General features: G+C 42.2%; 1 protein-coding gene across 1 annotated transcript in view; it reads right to left on the reverse strand.

Annotated features, from left to right (window-relative positions):
- The window catches only part of MARCH10 (membrane associated ring-CH-type finger 10), a 197,491-nt gene that overhangs the window by 3,439 nt on the left and 179,538 nt on the right, over positions 1-14,514 (reverse strand). Inside the window, 1 exon segment of the mRNA XM_027872972.1 lies at positions 9,405-9,518. Coding sequence (XP_027728773.1) covers positions 9,405-9,518 — 114 coding nt within the window.

Below are 14,514 nucleotides of genomic sequence, written 5' to 3' on the forward strand. Positions count from 1 at the left end.
TTCCTCCTCGGTTAGCTAGGGAACTGGGGAGGAACGACACTTCATTTGGTTACATCAGAGGCAAGTAACTGATGTCCCAAAGAAATAATCTTGATGACTTTGCCCTAGAGTACCAGTGACAAGTCCAATCGGGACATGAGGCCTTGTCCTTCTTAATAAAGTAAAGCATGTGAATGAAGGGAGGTACCTGCCCTACATTCTTTGAAAACTGGGCAGGTGGCTCCTGAATCACAGGCAGGGACTTTAGTTACTGTCACAAACTCATCCATCTTCATCGGGCTAATGAATGAACTGGAGGATACCCACACTGGAGGATACCCACACTGGGTCCAGCCCCCTGCCTTGAGGGACAGATGATTATTTCTCCTTGGAGATCTCTGCACCCTCGCCTCAATCTATTCTAATATTTGTTTCCCCTAGGGGGGCAGCTAGGTGGTGCAGTGGATAGAGCACCGGCCCTGAAGTCAGGAGGACCTGAGTTTAAATCTGTCCTCAGACCAAATACTTGACACTTACTAGCTGTGTGACCCTGGGCAAGTCACTTAACCCCAACTGCCTCACCCAAGAATATATCTATATCTATATCTATATGTATGCATGTATGTATGTATGTGTTCCTCTGGTAGTCAAGAAGTTCCTCCTTATTTCCCACTGAAATATTTTTCTTCCACTTTAAGTCTAGCTTCTCTTGCTGGATCTTCCTTGTTCATAGAGAACTGGCAAGAAATGGGTGTAAGAAAGAGGCCCTTCCAGCATACCGGTCACTTCTTGGGGGCACAAGCTAGTGCCACTGTTTTGGAGGCCAGAAGAGTGACTTGACCAACACAAATGGAAAAAGAGAAACTCAGCTTGTGAGAGAGTCAGCACAAGGTCAAGCATGCGACGAGGGCAGCTTAACTAATAGGTAGACAGCCTCCATTCCAGGATCTGAAACCCACCCCCACAAGCCAGAGGCCTCTGCAGGCAGTACAGAATCAAGAAGGCCCGACACACTGTGAATACAGATCAAGGGATGGGCAGCAAGTCATCTTCTGTGCCCCAGTGGCCTCTTCCCTTGACGGGCTCCTTCTCTTGTTTTCAGCATCAAGTGAAATTCTTATCTGCTCTGCATTGAGTGCACTCGGACTTGCCTTCCTGATTATTTTCTTTAGATCTAATTTCCCAAGCTTTGTTTGGTTATTTTTGCCTCTGGGTGGTGTTCATTACTTCCTTCCATGGCATTAGGCCCAACATAGAAACAGAGGAACATTCAATAAGCAAAGCAGTGCTGACCCCCAAACCTACTTTCACTTTCTTCCGGTCTGGGTTGTGGGTAATTTCTTGACAACTATGAGAAAGAAGATAAGAAGAAATGAATTCTTTTCCAGCACACTAGTGAACAGACAAAAAATTCTCTAGTCCCAAGAATGCATCTTACATTACTTCCAAGGGGACAAGGTAAATAAGGTGAGACTATTAGGGCAGTGTTAAAATTCAGCATAAACTAGGATCTGCCTGATGTCACACATGCAGTGATAAGCACTCATAACTCTGAGCTCGTTTGCTGTTCAAATTTTTTAAATTTGGCAATGTGAAAAGGAAACTTACTTCACCCCTAGAACCAGGTTTTGACGATCAGAAGAGCTTAAAGAGGCCACAGGAGTGAAAGGTGCATTAATTGCTAAGGGCCTCAGCGTTGAGTTTTTAAAGAATCATTGCCTTCTCCTCCTGGCAGGAAGCAGAAGGCTGTGGGGGTTCCCAGGACTGCTGGGGCTTTGTTCTAAGTTTATAACACTTCCACGCTACAATCAGGGACAGGGTCTCCAGCACAGTCTCAGCAGGAGCCCATTATGCCACTGGGCAAGGATTTGGTCTCCCTATGTGCGCTGGCTGGTGTCCTATACCTTCAGTAAGATCAGATTTGTAATGGGGATAGTAAAACTTCCTAGAAGAAATGAGACAAGGAGGGGCCCCAAAGAGCCTCGTGCAACCAGGGCAACAATGAGTTCTGTTGGAGAGGCCTCTTGGGGGTGATTCTTGGGACCCCTTTTGCCTCTAAAGGAAAATGGGAATGGAAAAACTGTAAAAAACAAAAAAACAAAAAAACCAGAACACCCTACCCACTAAAAGGTCCTTAGTGAGTCTATTCTAAGGTAGACTATCAAACCTATTTTGATAGTCTATTAAGGTAGACTATCAAACCTATTTTGATCAAGTCTATTCTAAGGTAGACTATCAAACCTATCTATTCTAAGGTAGACTATCAGCTATCAAACCAACTGAGAACTGAGGGGACTTCCAGGATGGTGGTTCTTATGAAAATTCCACTAGGAAGCTTCTATAGGAGGGCCAGTGGGGTACTTTTTTCCTACTGGATCATGGCTGGGGATTTGTGGGCTTAGAATTAAAAAGGAACATAGTGGTCATTTGGTCTTCCCAGTATAGAAGTCTCATCTATAGCATCACTGAAGAGTAGCCCCTACATGAATACCTCCAATGTCAGAAGAATCATTGCTTTATAAGGCAGCATATTCCATTGTTGGGCAGATCAAATTGTTAGGAAGTTCATCCTTGAGCCCAAATAAGCCTTTCTGTAACCTCCACCCACTGGACCTAGTACAAATGAAGTTAAACTGAATAAACATAACCCTGTTTCTACATGACAGTCCTTTCAATATTGAAAAACTGCTCTCATGTCCCTTTCAATGTCCCTCCCCTTTCTTCTCCAGGCTAAATATGCTTAGGAGCCCCTTCATCCTTTTTTGCCCTTCACCATCTTGGCCAACTTTTTCTGAATCCATTACAGTTTGTCAGCGTCTTTTTAAAAATGTTATGTGAAAAACCAATTCTAATTAGAGTATAGCAGGATAGTCACCTCCCCAATTCTGTACATGATGTTTCTGTTAATGTAGTTTAAGATCACATCTAATTCTTTATCAGTTGCATCCCACTTCTAACTAAGGCATTAAGTCATTAAAACCCATTGGTCTTTTTCACATGAACTATTATTAAGCCATTTTTGAATTTTTGCTTCTACAGTTGATTATTTAAGCTCAAGAGCAGAACTTATATTTATTCCTGTTTGATTTCATCTCACTAGTTTGGGGCCAGTGTCCCAGCCTACCGAAATGTAGATCTTGTAAAAGCTATTTTCCCCACCTTAGTTAGCATTTTTTGTTAGCTTATAAGTGCCTCTAAGACCTGCTTTAAGGGCCTATCTGCTCCTAAAAGGTCAATTTCAACAAACCTGACATGAAGTTGCTCTCTTCTCCTACATGGTGTGACATGATTAACTGACATACAAGGTTTGACTCCAAGGGACTGAAATACAGGAGAGAAGAAAGTTTCATGGGGGTGAGAGAGCCTGGCAGAACTGGCCACTGAACCATGGTTTAAAGAAGGCCTTGGGTGATGTGGGTGCTAAAAAGGTTGAGAATAAGGCTGAAGACAAACTCTGTTTGTTTTGTTTCAGGTCAGCTGTGTGCGTATTTATGTATTGTGCATAACCACCACCTCGTTAAACCCCAAAGAGGGCCAGACAGGTCTAGGACTGGTAAGAAGCTTGTGATCTTTGTAGAAGTTTATGCCAAGGACATTAGAAGTTGAATAATATCAGCTTCACAACTAGGTACTTGGAATCAAAAGCATTCAAATCTGTTCATCAACTGTATATCAGTCATGGTCCCCTCCCCAAGTCTATCCCACAAACTCATTCCATATCCCTAAATTCACTTCTTGTTCATGCATGTCAGAAGACAAGCTTCTAGACCTCTAATAGGACACAACAACATGGCAGAATGGGCAGTTGAAAATGGCATCAAAACCTGAAAGGATGACCTTGAACCATCTGATTACCTGCCTTTATCAGCAGACCTCACTGATACATACTCTGCCAGGATTTATTCCTCAATGGTTAGCTCTGCCCTCTTAATCTCCTAATCTCTGTGACACTGATTGCTAAAGTACAACTTCTCCACTCCCAAACTATCTGTTCCCTTATTCCCAACCAACCTCAACCCTAACCCAAATCTTTCTGATCCTTTGACTGTACCCTTTGCAATATCTTTTCCATAATTTATAGACTTTTTTCTCACCTCACACCAATTCCTTCCTTGCATCCTCCATTTTCCAGCAATCGCTGAGACACGGCTCCCCCCATGACACCACATCCATGGCCACACTTCTTTCCAATGTACTGAATACACTTTCACTCGTTACTACATACATCTACATACAAACACATTCACTGCTCAAAGTGGGAGCAGTCAGAGCAATCCTTACTCCCCACTGCTATTTCTAGACTCCTCCTCTACTGCCATCACTCAGCAACCTCTTTGAGGAGCATGCAATCCATATTTATCACCCATTCCAGATTCTTTTTAGCCATTATCTACTGAGCCCCCTCTCCAGGAGATTTTCCCTCCTTTGTCAGTGAGTTCAGTGCCTAGCCCCCAGTCTTCCCCTCCATCCTAAGTCCTGCCCTCATTCTAGGGCACTTCAACATACACATTGCTGTCCTCTCAAATTCCCTAACTTCCAGTTCCTCAGTCTGCAGAATCCCATGACCTACTCCCCCAAATACACCTCAGCTCCACGCAGGGATGATCATACCCTTGACTTCGCCATCACCCACAAGTATTCCACTTCCATATTCAAGAACTCTAATATTCTTTTATCTTTCTATCTTTTCCTATGCTTTATTCCTCTTAAACCATCTCTTATCTTCCCAGTAATCTCCAAACCCTCCATCCCCCTATATACCAGACTATCATCCCCTGGTTACATGCTCCTCCCTTCCCTATTCCTGTTGAGGGCACCCATGCTTCAGGTTCACAACCTAGGTGTCATCCTTGACTCTTCACTCTTGCCAGTCAGTTACCAAACTTTGTAATTTCTTCTTTTACATCCTCTCTGATACATCTGTTTCTCTCCACTCACGTGCCACAACCCTAGTTCAGTCCCTCATCGCCTCTCACCTAGACCACTGTAGTAGTCTCCTAACTGGACTCCCCCCTCAAGCCTCTCTATCTCCAATCCATCCTTCACACAGCTGCCAAGTGATATCCCTAAAGCACAGGTCTGCCCATGTTACTGTGTTGCTCAGTAAGGTTCAATAAATTCCCTAGTACCTCCTTTAAAAAAATCAAACATAGTCGCCTATGTTTGGGCATGTAAAGCTCTTTTACAACCTGGCAGACATTATTCACTATCACCCAGTCTAGGATCCAGCCAGAGTGGCCTTCTCATTGTTTCTTACACACAATCCAGAATCCCTGGGTCCCTTTAAAATGCAACTTACGTGTCCTGCCCGTAGGAAGCCTATTTTTGTCCCTTCAACTGCTACTGCCTTCCCCTCTGAAGTTATCTTGTGTCTGCTTTGTGTGAATCTTACATATGCTTGTTTGTGTTCAGCTTCCTGTGAACAGGGTCCATTTTTACTTTTTTTTCTTTGTAACCTCAGCTTTTAGCACAATTCCTGGAATATAGTTGTTGTTCAGTCATTTTTCAGTCATGTCCAACTCTTTGTGGACAAACCCTTCACTAGGGTTTTCTTGACAAAGATACAAGAATGCTTTGCTATTTCCTTCTCCAGCTCATTTTACAGATGAGGAAACTGAGGCAAACAGGGTTAAGTGACTTGCCCTGGGTCACACAGCTAGTAAGTGTCTGAGGCCAGATGTGAACTTGGGAAGATGAGTCTTCCTGACTCCAGGCTTGGTACTCTATCCACTGTGCCACCTAGCAGCCCCAAAGATATAGATTAGTTAGCACTTAATAAATGCCAACTGATTACTGGGCCTCCTTGCTGAAAAACAAGGTAAAGACTCAACTTGGATGATTTATCTAGTTTCTGGTAGATAAGGAGGAATAAAAGGAGATTTTCACTCTCTTTAATTCCTCTTTGGCCTTTTCCTCAAGTTGTGAATATTTTTCTAGGAGGAAACACAGAGAATTAATTCAAGCCATAGTGTGAACCTGACAAAAAACAATGTGACTTCACATTTCCATTTCCTTGTCTCATGGAAGGGTGGGTGGTCACTTGCAGTCATTGCTCAGGGACTTTCTAAATGAATTTCAAGTAGGAATGGAAGAAAATTGTATAATCCTCTCTCCTTAAGATTCCTCAGAGACAGAAGACTCAAGACCTTGTCTTCAGTTCTTTTGGTTTGTACAGTTTGTTAATGTTTTCCCCATATTTGCTTTACAATCCCTATGGTTAATATTGCTTCTGTTAGCACTCTGACGATTGGGCCATCTGTAACCTACATCAACCTAAAGTCTTTGAAGTTCAACAGGCAGTAAAACATTCATTTAAAAAGATTGGGGATCTTGAAAATGAAGCTGCAGAAAAGTTAGCAAAAGATTGTTTCCTGTTCTTGTACTGTCTCTTTTAGGAAACACTGTCACAGTGAAAATCAAGGAGTGGTTAAGCGTGGATAAGAATATATCAGAGAAAGGAAAAGATTCTGGAGTTGATACTGTGACATAAATTCAACACGTTTTCTTTATTGGGAGCTAGACATATCTCAGGGGAAGACTTTAGCTTAAAAATACAGAAAAATTGAGGAAAAGTGTGTTTGTGGGCAGGTGGCAGAGTCCCATTACAAATACTTTCAGTCCAATGTTTCAAATAAGAGAGCAGCAGAGGAATCTGGAGAATCCAGCCATCACTCAGGTTCTGATAGAATTTAAAACGTGCTTCCCACTGCTCAGTTATATTGTCCCAGACTACAAGAAATGATGCTACCTGATAAGCTTCAGGCAACAGGATGAAAATAAAAGAGAAGGAAAGACGTGCATATGGTTTGGGGGGCCTGGAGGTCATCACTGACAAAGGCATCTCTCACATACAATTCCTCCTCTGCACTCACACAGCAACCACCTTAGTTCAGCCCTCCCCTTCTCACCTTCACTACACTAAGAGCCTTCTAATGGTCCCCCTGCCTCAGATCTCTCCCCATTCTAATCCATTCTCCACTCAGCTGCCCAGGTGATTTTTCTAATACCTTAGAGTGAGCATGTCACCCCTCAGCTCAAGGAGCTCCAGTGACTCTTTCTTACTTCCAGGATCAAGTATAAAGTCCTCTGTTTAGTATTTAAAACTCATCATAACCTTGATCATTCCTAGCTTTCTAGTTTTCTTATGCCTTATTCTCCTCCATGTATTCTACGACTCAGCTACACTGGCCTCATTGCGGTCTCTCAACAACAACAACAACATCAACAAATACTATAATAATAATAATAATAATAATAGCTGACATTTATACAGCACTTACATGCCTGACACCATGCTAAGTGCTTTACAATTATTATCCCATTGATCCTCACAACAATCCTGGGAGGTAGGTGTTATTACTGCCATTTTAAAGGTGAGGAAACTGAGGCAAATAAAGATGAATTGACTTGCCCAGAGTCACAACCTTAGCAAGTGACTAAGGTTGGATTTGAACTCAGGTCTTCCTGACTCCAGGTCCAGTGCTTTGTGCACTATGGCACCACCTAGCGACCCCAAACTCCATCTCTTGCCCTCATGCCTTTGTACTTGTCCTCCATGCCTAGAATGTTCTGCCCCTCACTTCTACCTCTTAGTTTCTTCAGCTTCCTTTAGAACTCAGCTTAAATCTTACCTTCTGTGGCAGGCCTTTCCTCATCCCCCACAGTGGTTAATGCCTTCTCCTTTCAGACTAACTCCCATCTGCTCTGTATATATTTACCTATATACACATATACCTAAGTTATACTTATATATACTTAACCATTTGCATTTTTTCTCCCCCATTAGAATGTAAGAGCTTCCTGAGGGCAAAGACCATGTCTTTTTGACTTTCTTTGTATCTCCTGCACTTAGCACAGTGCCTGGCATGTCATAAGGACTTAAATTCCTACTGACTGAGCCACTGACCCGCATCTAATGCCACTCACAATCAATGGCACAGGGTGCCCATCCCATGCTAGATGTCTTTCTGATATATGACCGCCTGAGACCAGTGCTGGTCGACTTTCTCAAGGCTTCACGGGAAGAGGATTCTGGAAATTTGAAAACTAAGTAGATCCTTGAATACCACTACTTTATGCATGACTCAAAGGAAAGGTTATTTTCTTTGTCTAGGGACAAACTCAATTAGTCTTTCACATTCCTAGTGCAGCAGCATCAGTGGGGAGATGTTTTATGAAGTTTTAAATGATGTTTAAGACCCTTGTGCCCCTTTATGATTGCTGGCAAATGTTGGATAACAATAGCTCTGATGTATGTTTGAATACTAATCTAGATGATGGCTTTATAGAACCTTAGAGTCGGAAAGGACCTCAGAGGCTGCCTACTTATCTGCAGCACTGCCAGCACCAGGTTGGATGCTAGTTGATGCTAATCACTAAACTTATTAATCATCCTCTTCCCTGATGCCAGCTATAGCATTTTCCTTGGACAATAACAAATTTTTCCTCTAAAGAGAAAAAGCAGCCATATGAATAACTCAGCAATTCAACTAGAGTTTGCCTCCTTCCACACAGTGGCAGTATGAAATAGCAGAAAGAACAACAGATGGGAACCCCAAGATACGTCAGTCAATCAACAAGCATTTATTAAGTACTTATTGTACACCAGACATCTTGCTAAACAATGGATCTGTGTGCCACTAACTAGGTATGTGAACTTGAAATGAACTATATGATCTGCAAGGTCCCATACGCACAGATATCCACACATGTACACATACCTACACAGGTAGAATGGGTCTCAAAGCAAAAATTATAGAAAGAAATGGCTCCTGTCTCCCACTAGACTACAAGATACACATAGCTTCATTAGCAAATGGTCGCCCCATTTCCCAGGTAATTTTCTGTTTGTGAAACTTTAAATAACATAGAAAGATAGATGCCAATCCTTGCATCTAGCATCTACCTTGGGACCTTTACTTGGAACAGGCTTTTAAATGGGAGCTTGCCCTTAAGAGTCATTCATATCAATGTCACTGATGACCATTTAGTTACCAGGCATTTGCCATGCATTTATGGATTACCATTGGCTTTTCAACTGGAGTGTAGATTGTCAAGGAAAGCTAGGTGGTATCATCGTGACATTGGAGTCAGGAAGGCTGTTTCTAAATTCAAATCTGGCCTCAGATACTTCGTAGCTGTGTGACCCTGGGCAAGTCACTTAACCCTGTTTGCCTCAGTTTCCTAATTTGTAAAATGAGCTGGAGAAGGAAATGGCAAACTACTCCAGGATCTTTGCCAAGAAAACCCAGATGGGGTCACAGAATCTGAAATGACTAAACAACAACAATTACCCAAATATTGGAACAACCGAGTCTGATTATCCAGAAACAGGCTCAGCATCTCTAATTAAGTGATGCAACAACCTCTGAAACAATTACAAAAATAATGACGCTGTATTATACATCACTGGCCTTTCTACTTACCCTCTCTCTTGCCACTCGGTTATAGTTCAGTCTTATGAGTTCAGCAAACCTCTGTTCATAAAGGTGAAGCAGAAGGACTAGGTACAGACCCGAGTTCATCAGCTCATTTTGTGCCTAAAAACAGAATGGAGAATTATTAACAACCTTAAATGTCAATCAATCAATAAACATTGGATAAGTGCCTACTACATGCCAGGTACTGTACTAAGTGCTGGGGATAAAAAAGAGGCAAAAGACAGTCCCTGCCCTCAAGGAGCTTACAACCTAATGGGGGAGACAACGTGCAAACAAATATATACAAAGCAAGCTATATACAGGATAAATAGGAAATGATTAACAGAGAGAAGGCACTGGAATTCAGAAGGGTTGGGGAAGGCTTCTTGTAGGAGGTGGGATTTTATTTAGGACTTCAAGGAAGCCTGGGAGGTCAGCAGTCAGAGCAGAGGAAGGACAGCATTTCAGGCATGGGGGACAGCCAGAGAAAATGCCAGGAGATGAGAGATGGAGTGTGTTATTTGCAGAAGAGTCAGGAGGACAGTGGCACTGGATCACAGTACATGTTGGGGATTAAGGTGTAAGAAGACTGAAAATGTAGGAGGGTTAAAGGGCTATGAAAGTCAAACAGAGCTTGTATTTTATCTTGGAGCCAATAGGAAGCCATTGGAGTTTACTGAGTAGGAAGGTGACGTGCTCAGACTTATGCTTTAGGAAAATCACTTCATTGGCTGAATGGAGAGTGGACTGGAGTGGGGAGAGACTTGAGGCAGGCAGACACACCAGCAGGCTATTACAATAGTCCAGGTGTGAGGTGATAAGGGCCTGCACTAGCATGGTGGCAGTGTCAGAGGAGAGAAGGGGGCATTTTTGAGAGATGCTGCAAAGGTGAAATTGTCAGGTCTTGACAACAGAGTGGATATGGGGGGTGAGAGATAGTGAGGATTACAGGATGACTCCTAGTTTGTGAGCCTGAGGGCCTGAAATGGGGGGGGGGAATTAGGGGAAAGGATAATCAGTTCCATTTTGGATATATTGAGTTTAAGATGTCTACTGGACATCCAGTTTGAGAGGTATGAAAGGTAGTTGGAGATGTGAGAGATCAGCGGAGAGATTGGGGCAGGATGGGGATATATGAAAATCATCAGCATAGAGTTGGTAATTAAATTCATAAGAGCTGATGAGATCACCCAATGAAGTAATACAGAAGAGGGCCCAGAACAGAACCCTGTGATACACCTATGGTTTAGGGAGTGGTCTACAGGAAGATCCAGTAATGTTTATTGATTGACTGATAGACTGAAATGTATTCCTATCAATGTAGGTAGGAGTAGATGTGTGAGTAGCTCCTAATAATGGAGGAAACACAGCTGGTGTGGATGGTAGTAGAGAAAGAGACACCCCAACGTCTCAGGGTTACCCCTTGAAACCCTGAGAGATGTAGCAGGTGGTTCCTGGAGAGAGAGTCAGACCATGCTTACTATACAAGAACAGCTTTACGTTAGGTGCCATGTATATCCTGCTTTTTTTATGCCATTCATGCTATTCCGAATGCTCTTCATCATCATCATCAACAACAACAACAACAGCAACAACTGGTACTTGATAATCACTTACTATCAGGCACTGTGCTAAGAGATGGAGATATAAAGACAAAAGTGAAAACAGTTCCTGTTTGTAGATATGTAAGATGTGAATGCCCATGCATGGGTGTCCATGTGGGCTATCTAAATGCAAATATGTGATCTGCACGTGGTGTGGATACATATTTCTAGAATTTGAACCACTTCTGTAAAGAGGAGGAGATGCAGGGGTCATGCCTGTACTGCCAGAAAGCTAGTTACAGGGCTTAGGCCAGGTAGGCCCCAAGAATACTACAAGGCTGGATATTCTTGCCTCCAAGAAGGACTAGAATTATATCTATCTGCCCCTCCGAAACATATTTGTTCTATGGGCACAGTTCAGGGGTTCAGAAGGAAAGTTACTTTCCTGGTTACTCTTAAGTGGTCCTTAGCTTATACCCACCATTTTAGCTCTTTCCCACTAAATGCCAGTTATACAAAAGACCACATGAATAGCAAACAGTGAGTAAACTCACTCATCCAAGCAAAACAGCAATCATAAATTAGAGGAATTACGCAGATTAGAACATACTAGGAAATACACAAGAGTAAATGAGATCTTCTACTAGGATCAAGATAAAATCACAGCTCAAACCAAGAGAAAGGCCCCAATCTTACCCAAGTGTAACTTTTCCCTCAACAAAGTCTCTATGGAGGCAAGATGAAAATCAGGCACACGTTTAAGAGCCAGCTTCCTTTATATCACTGCAGTTTCCAAAGTCTTTCAATCTCTCTCCTCTTTAAAGGGTCTTCTGTCCCTCAAGAATCTCCGAAATCACAAGTTTCTCTCCTATGAAGCACTGGCACCAATTCTATCTATATATACCAGTAATGTCTATAAAGATAGACAGCATTGGCTCAGCATTCTCTCCACCGGTTAGGAGTCATGTCTCCTTCGGTATACCAGAAGCATGCAAAACACCTTGGGCTTGGTCAGAAGACCAGTTACAGATGCAAGGTAATTTTCTGGGGGATGTAGGGGCAGATTCACTACCAGTTGAGAGGGATCCAGAAAAGTCCTCACACAGAAGAATTTTAAGCTGTCTTGAAGGAAAATAGTGATTCTAATAAGCAAAGGTAGGGATAGAGTGGATTTCAAGAATGACAGACAGCCAGTAAAGGAATGGAGATAGGAGCTGGAATGCCATGTATGAGTAAGAGTAAAAAGGTCAGCCCAGTTATACTGCAGAGTATGCGAAAGGAGTAATGCTGGAAAAGTAATCTGGGCCAAATTATGAAAAGCTGTGAATGCCAAATGCAGAAGTTTATATTTGATACTGGAAGCAATAGGGAATCACTGGAGTTTCCTGAGTAGTGGAATGACACACTCACACGTGTGCTATAGGAAAACCACTCCAGCATCTATGTGGAGGACTAAGCGACCTGGAGAAAGATTTAAGGCAGGGAGGCTTCCCTTCCACTAGTTCATAATCATTATTTCAAGATGTGCCATAGGGTCTACTTCCTCCAGAACACCTCTCTTGACTCAAATGTAACCCACTCTGATTATTCATAACCCCCAAGGACTTAGGTGTTCATTTGACATTATAGTATCTTGTATGTCAGAGGTTGCTGTGTAATTTGTTTAAAGTTAATGTATGCTAGATGAGGGCTTCTGAAACTTTTTCCACTCGCAATTCCTTTTTGCCCAAGAAATTTTTATGCAACCCTGGGTATATAGGTATATAAAATAGGTATACAAATCAAACATTTACTGATAATAAATCATAGAGAAATTTACTTTATAATGATTCTTTGGTATACATATAATGTTATCATTTATTAAAAACAAAAACAAATTTGCATCCTAATGAGATGGATGTGCTTGTTTACTTTTACATAAAGAATTAAATTGTGGTGGAATATTTGATGCTGAAGGACACGGAGCATCTTCAACCTTTTTTCAGAGTTGATCAATATTTTCATTTCATAATCATCAATGCTGTGTTCAGAACCAAGGCTGCAGTGAAGCTGTGCAATGCAACACGGACAAGCACTGATAGATTCATCATGTGTTGATTTTGAATTAATTTTTAGTTGTTGTATGCTCAGAAACCTTCTACTGTTGCCAAAATTTTCACAACCCCCTACATTCAGTTATGCGACCCCATACAGGGTTTAAGAAGTGCTGTGCTTGATGATAAGCTCCTTGTAGGCAGGGACTGTTATTTCTTTCTTATGCCTCTCCCTCTTTCCAATGAATCATCACCTGGAGGTAACCAGGTCCTACCAAGATGGGAGGGTTATGAGTACAGGTCTGGTGACAGATGATTTATATTGTTTGAGGCCTGTGTTTTGAAGAGGCTCGTTATCACCATCATCATCACTGACAGGTGATGAATTTTCAGCAACAGGCAATTCATGAGAACAACTCAGAGAGAAATTCTGATTTCACTGATGAAATCACTGGCCTTTTGAAGTCATGAAGTATTTGGATAATCAAACAGAGCTCCTGAAGGTTGGTTATCCACTGATAAGAGCCCTAAAACCCCATAAAACACCTTCAATGGACTTCTCTCTGGGGAAGGAAACCCAAATCTATTATTTGTACTATCATTACTTAACAAGGACATTAGCAATGAATGGACTCTTCTTCCTCCTTCAGGTATAGTCTGTTTGGTCTAATCTCATTAATCACTGTCTCATCACATTCCAAATTCCCAGGGTACCCTGGGTAGGCAGTCCTACACAAGTAACCTAGTCCCAGGTAATTGGAATTCCCAAGAAAGGCCATGCTCTTTTCTCTCTGGAGCCCTACATAGACATTTTAATTTTGGGAATCTCTTTGAGTTCTCAGTGATGCTTTGGTAATCGGAGGCTGGCCTGGGAGCAGAGCAACCTTCCGATGACAGGGAGGTACAAATTACCGATGCCAAAATGATTCACCAAAAGGCAGGATTATTATAACTGTAGTTGCACTACCTTAGAGAGTGATTACATTCTATAAGAACTCTTGAGTAGAGTCAGCACTTTGAATCTGTTTCTATTAGCTCATTTATGGAGCAAAGTGGATGTGTGTCCCTAATCTGGGAGATAAAGAACTGCTCTGCCTCAGTGTTTCCATTTCCAAACAGAAGGAATGCATGAGTTCATACAGGATGCACAAAGATTACACGAAGAACATTCAGACTTGGCCTGTTATCCATCCTATTCCCCATGTGTGGTGAGCCAACAGAACCCCTACCACCCTTTCCCAGTCCATTTTCTCTCTCTTGCCATTAGGTTGGAAAGCCAGCCCAAGCATAAGTCTGCTCTACATCCAGAATAAACAACTGTTCCAGGACAAAATTATGTCAGAAATATTGGGGTGGTTAGTGAGGGATCACCTTTCTTCTCCCTCACAGGCAGTAGTAAGCCTAAAATTCTGCCTGGTAAGCTGGCTCATCAAAGTCCAGACCTCTGGCAGAGCTTAGTGTCTTCAAAGCATTTGCCCTGTGAGCAAAATGTGACCCTGCCTTGGGATTGAAGACTATATCAGTTTTCGTGGTGCCAGA

This window comes from Vombatus ursinus, unplaced genomic scaffold, assembly GCF_900497805.2.
Source record: "Vombatus ursinus unplaced genomic scaffold, bare-nosed wombat genome assembly UNPS02014801.1, whole genome shotgun sequence".
In the NCBI taxonomy this organism is placed as follows: Eukaryota; Metazoa; Chordata; class Mammalia; order Diprotodontia; family Vombatidae; genus Vombatus; species Vombatus ursinus.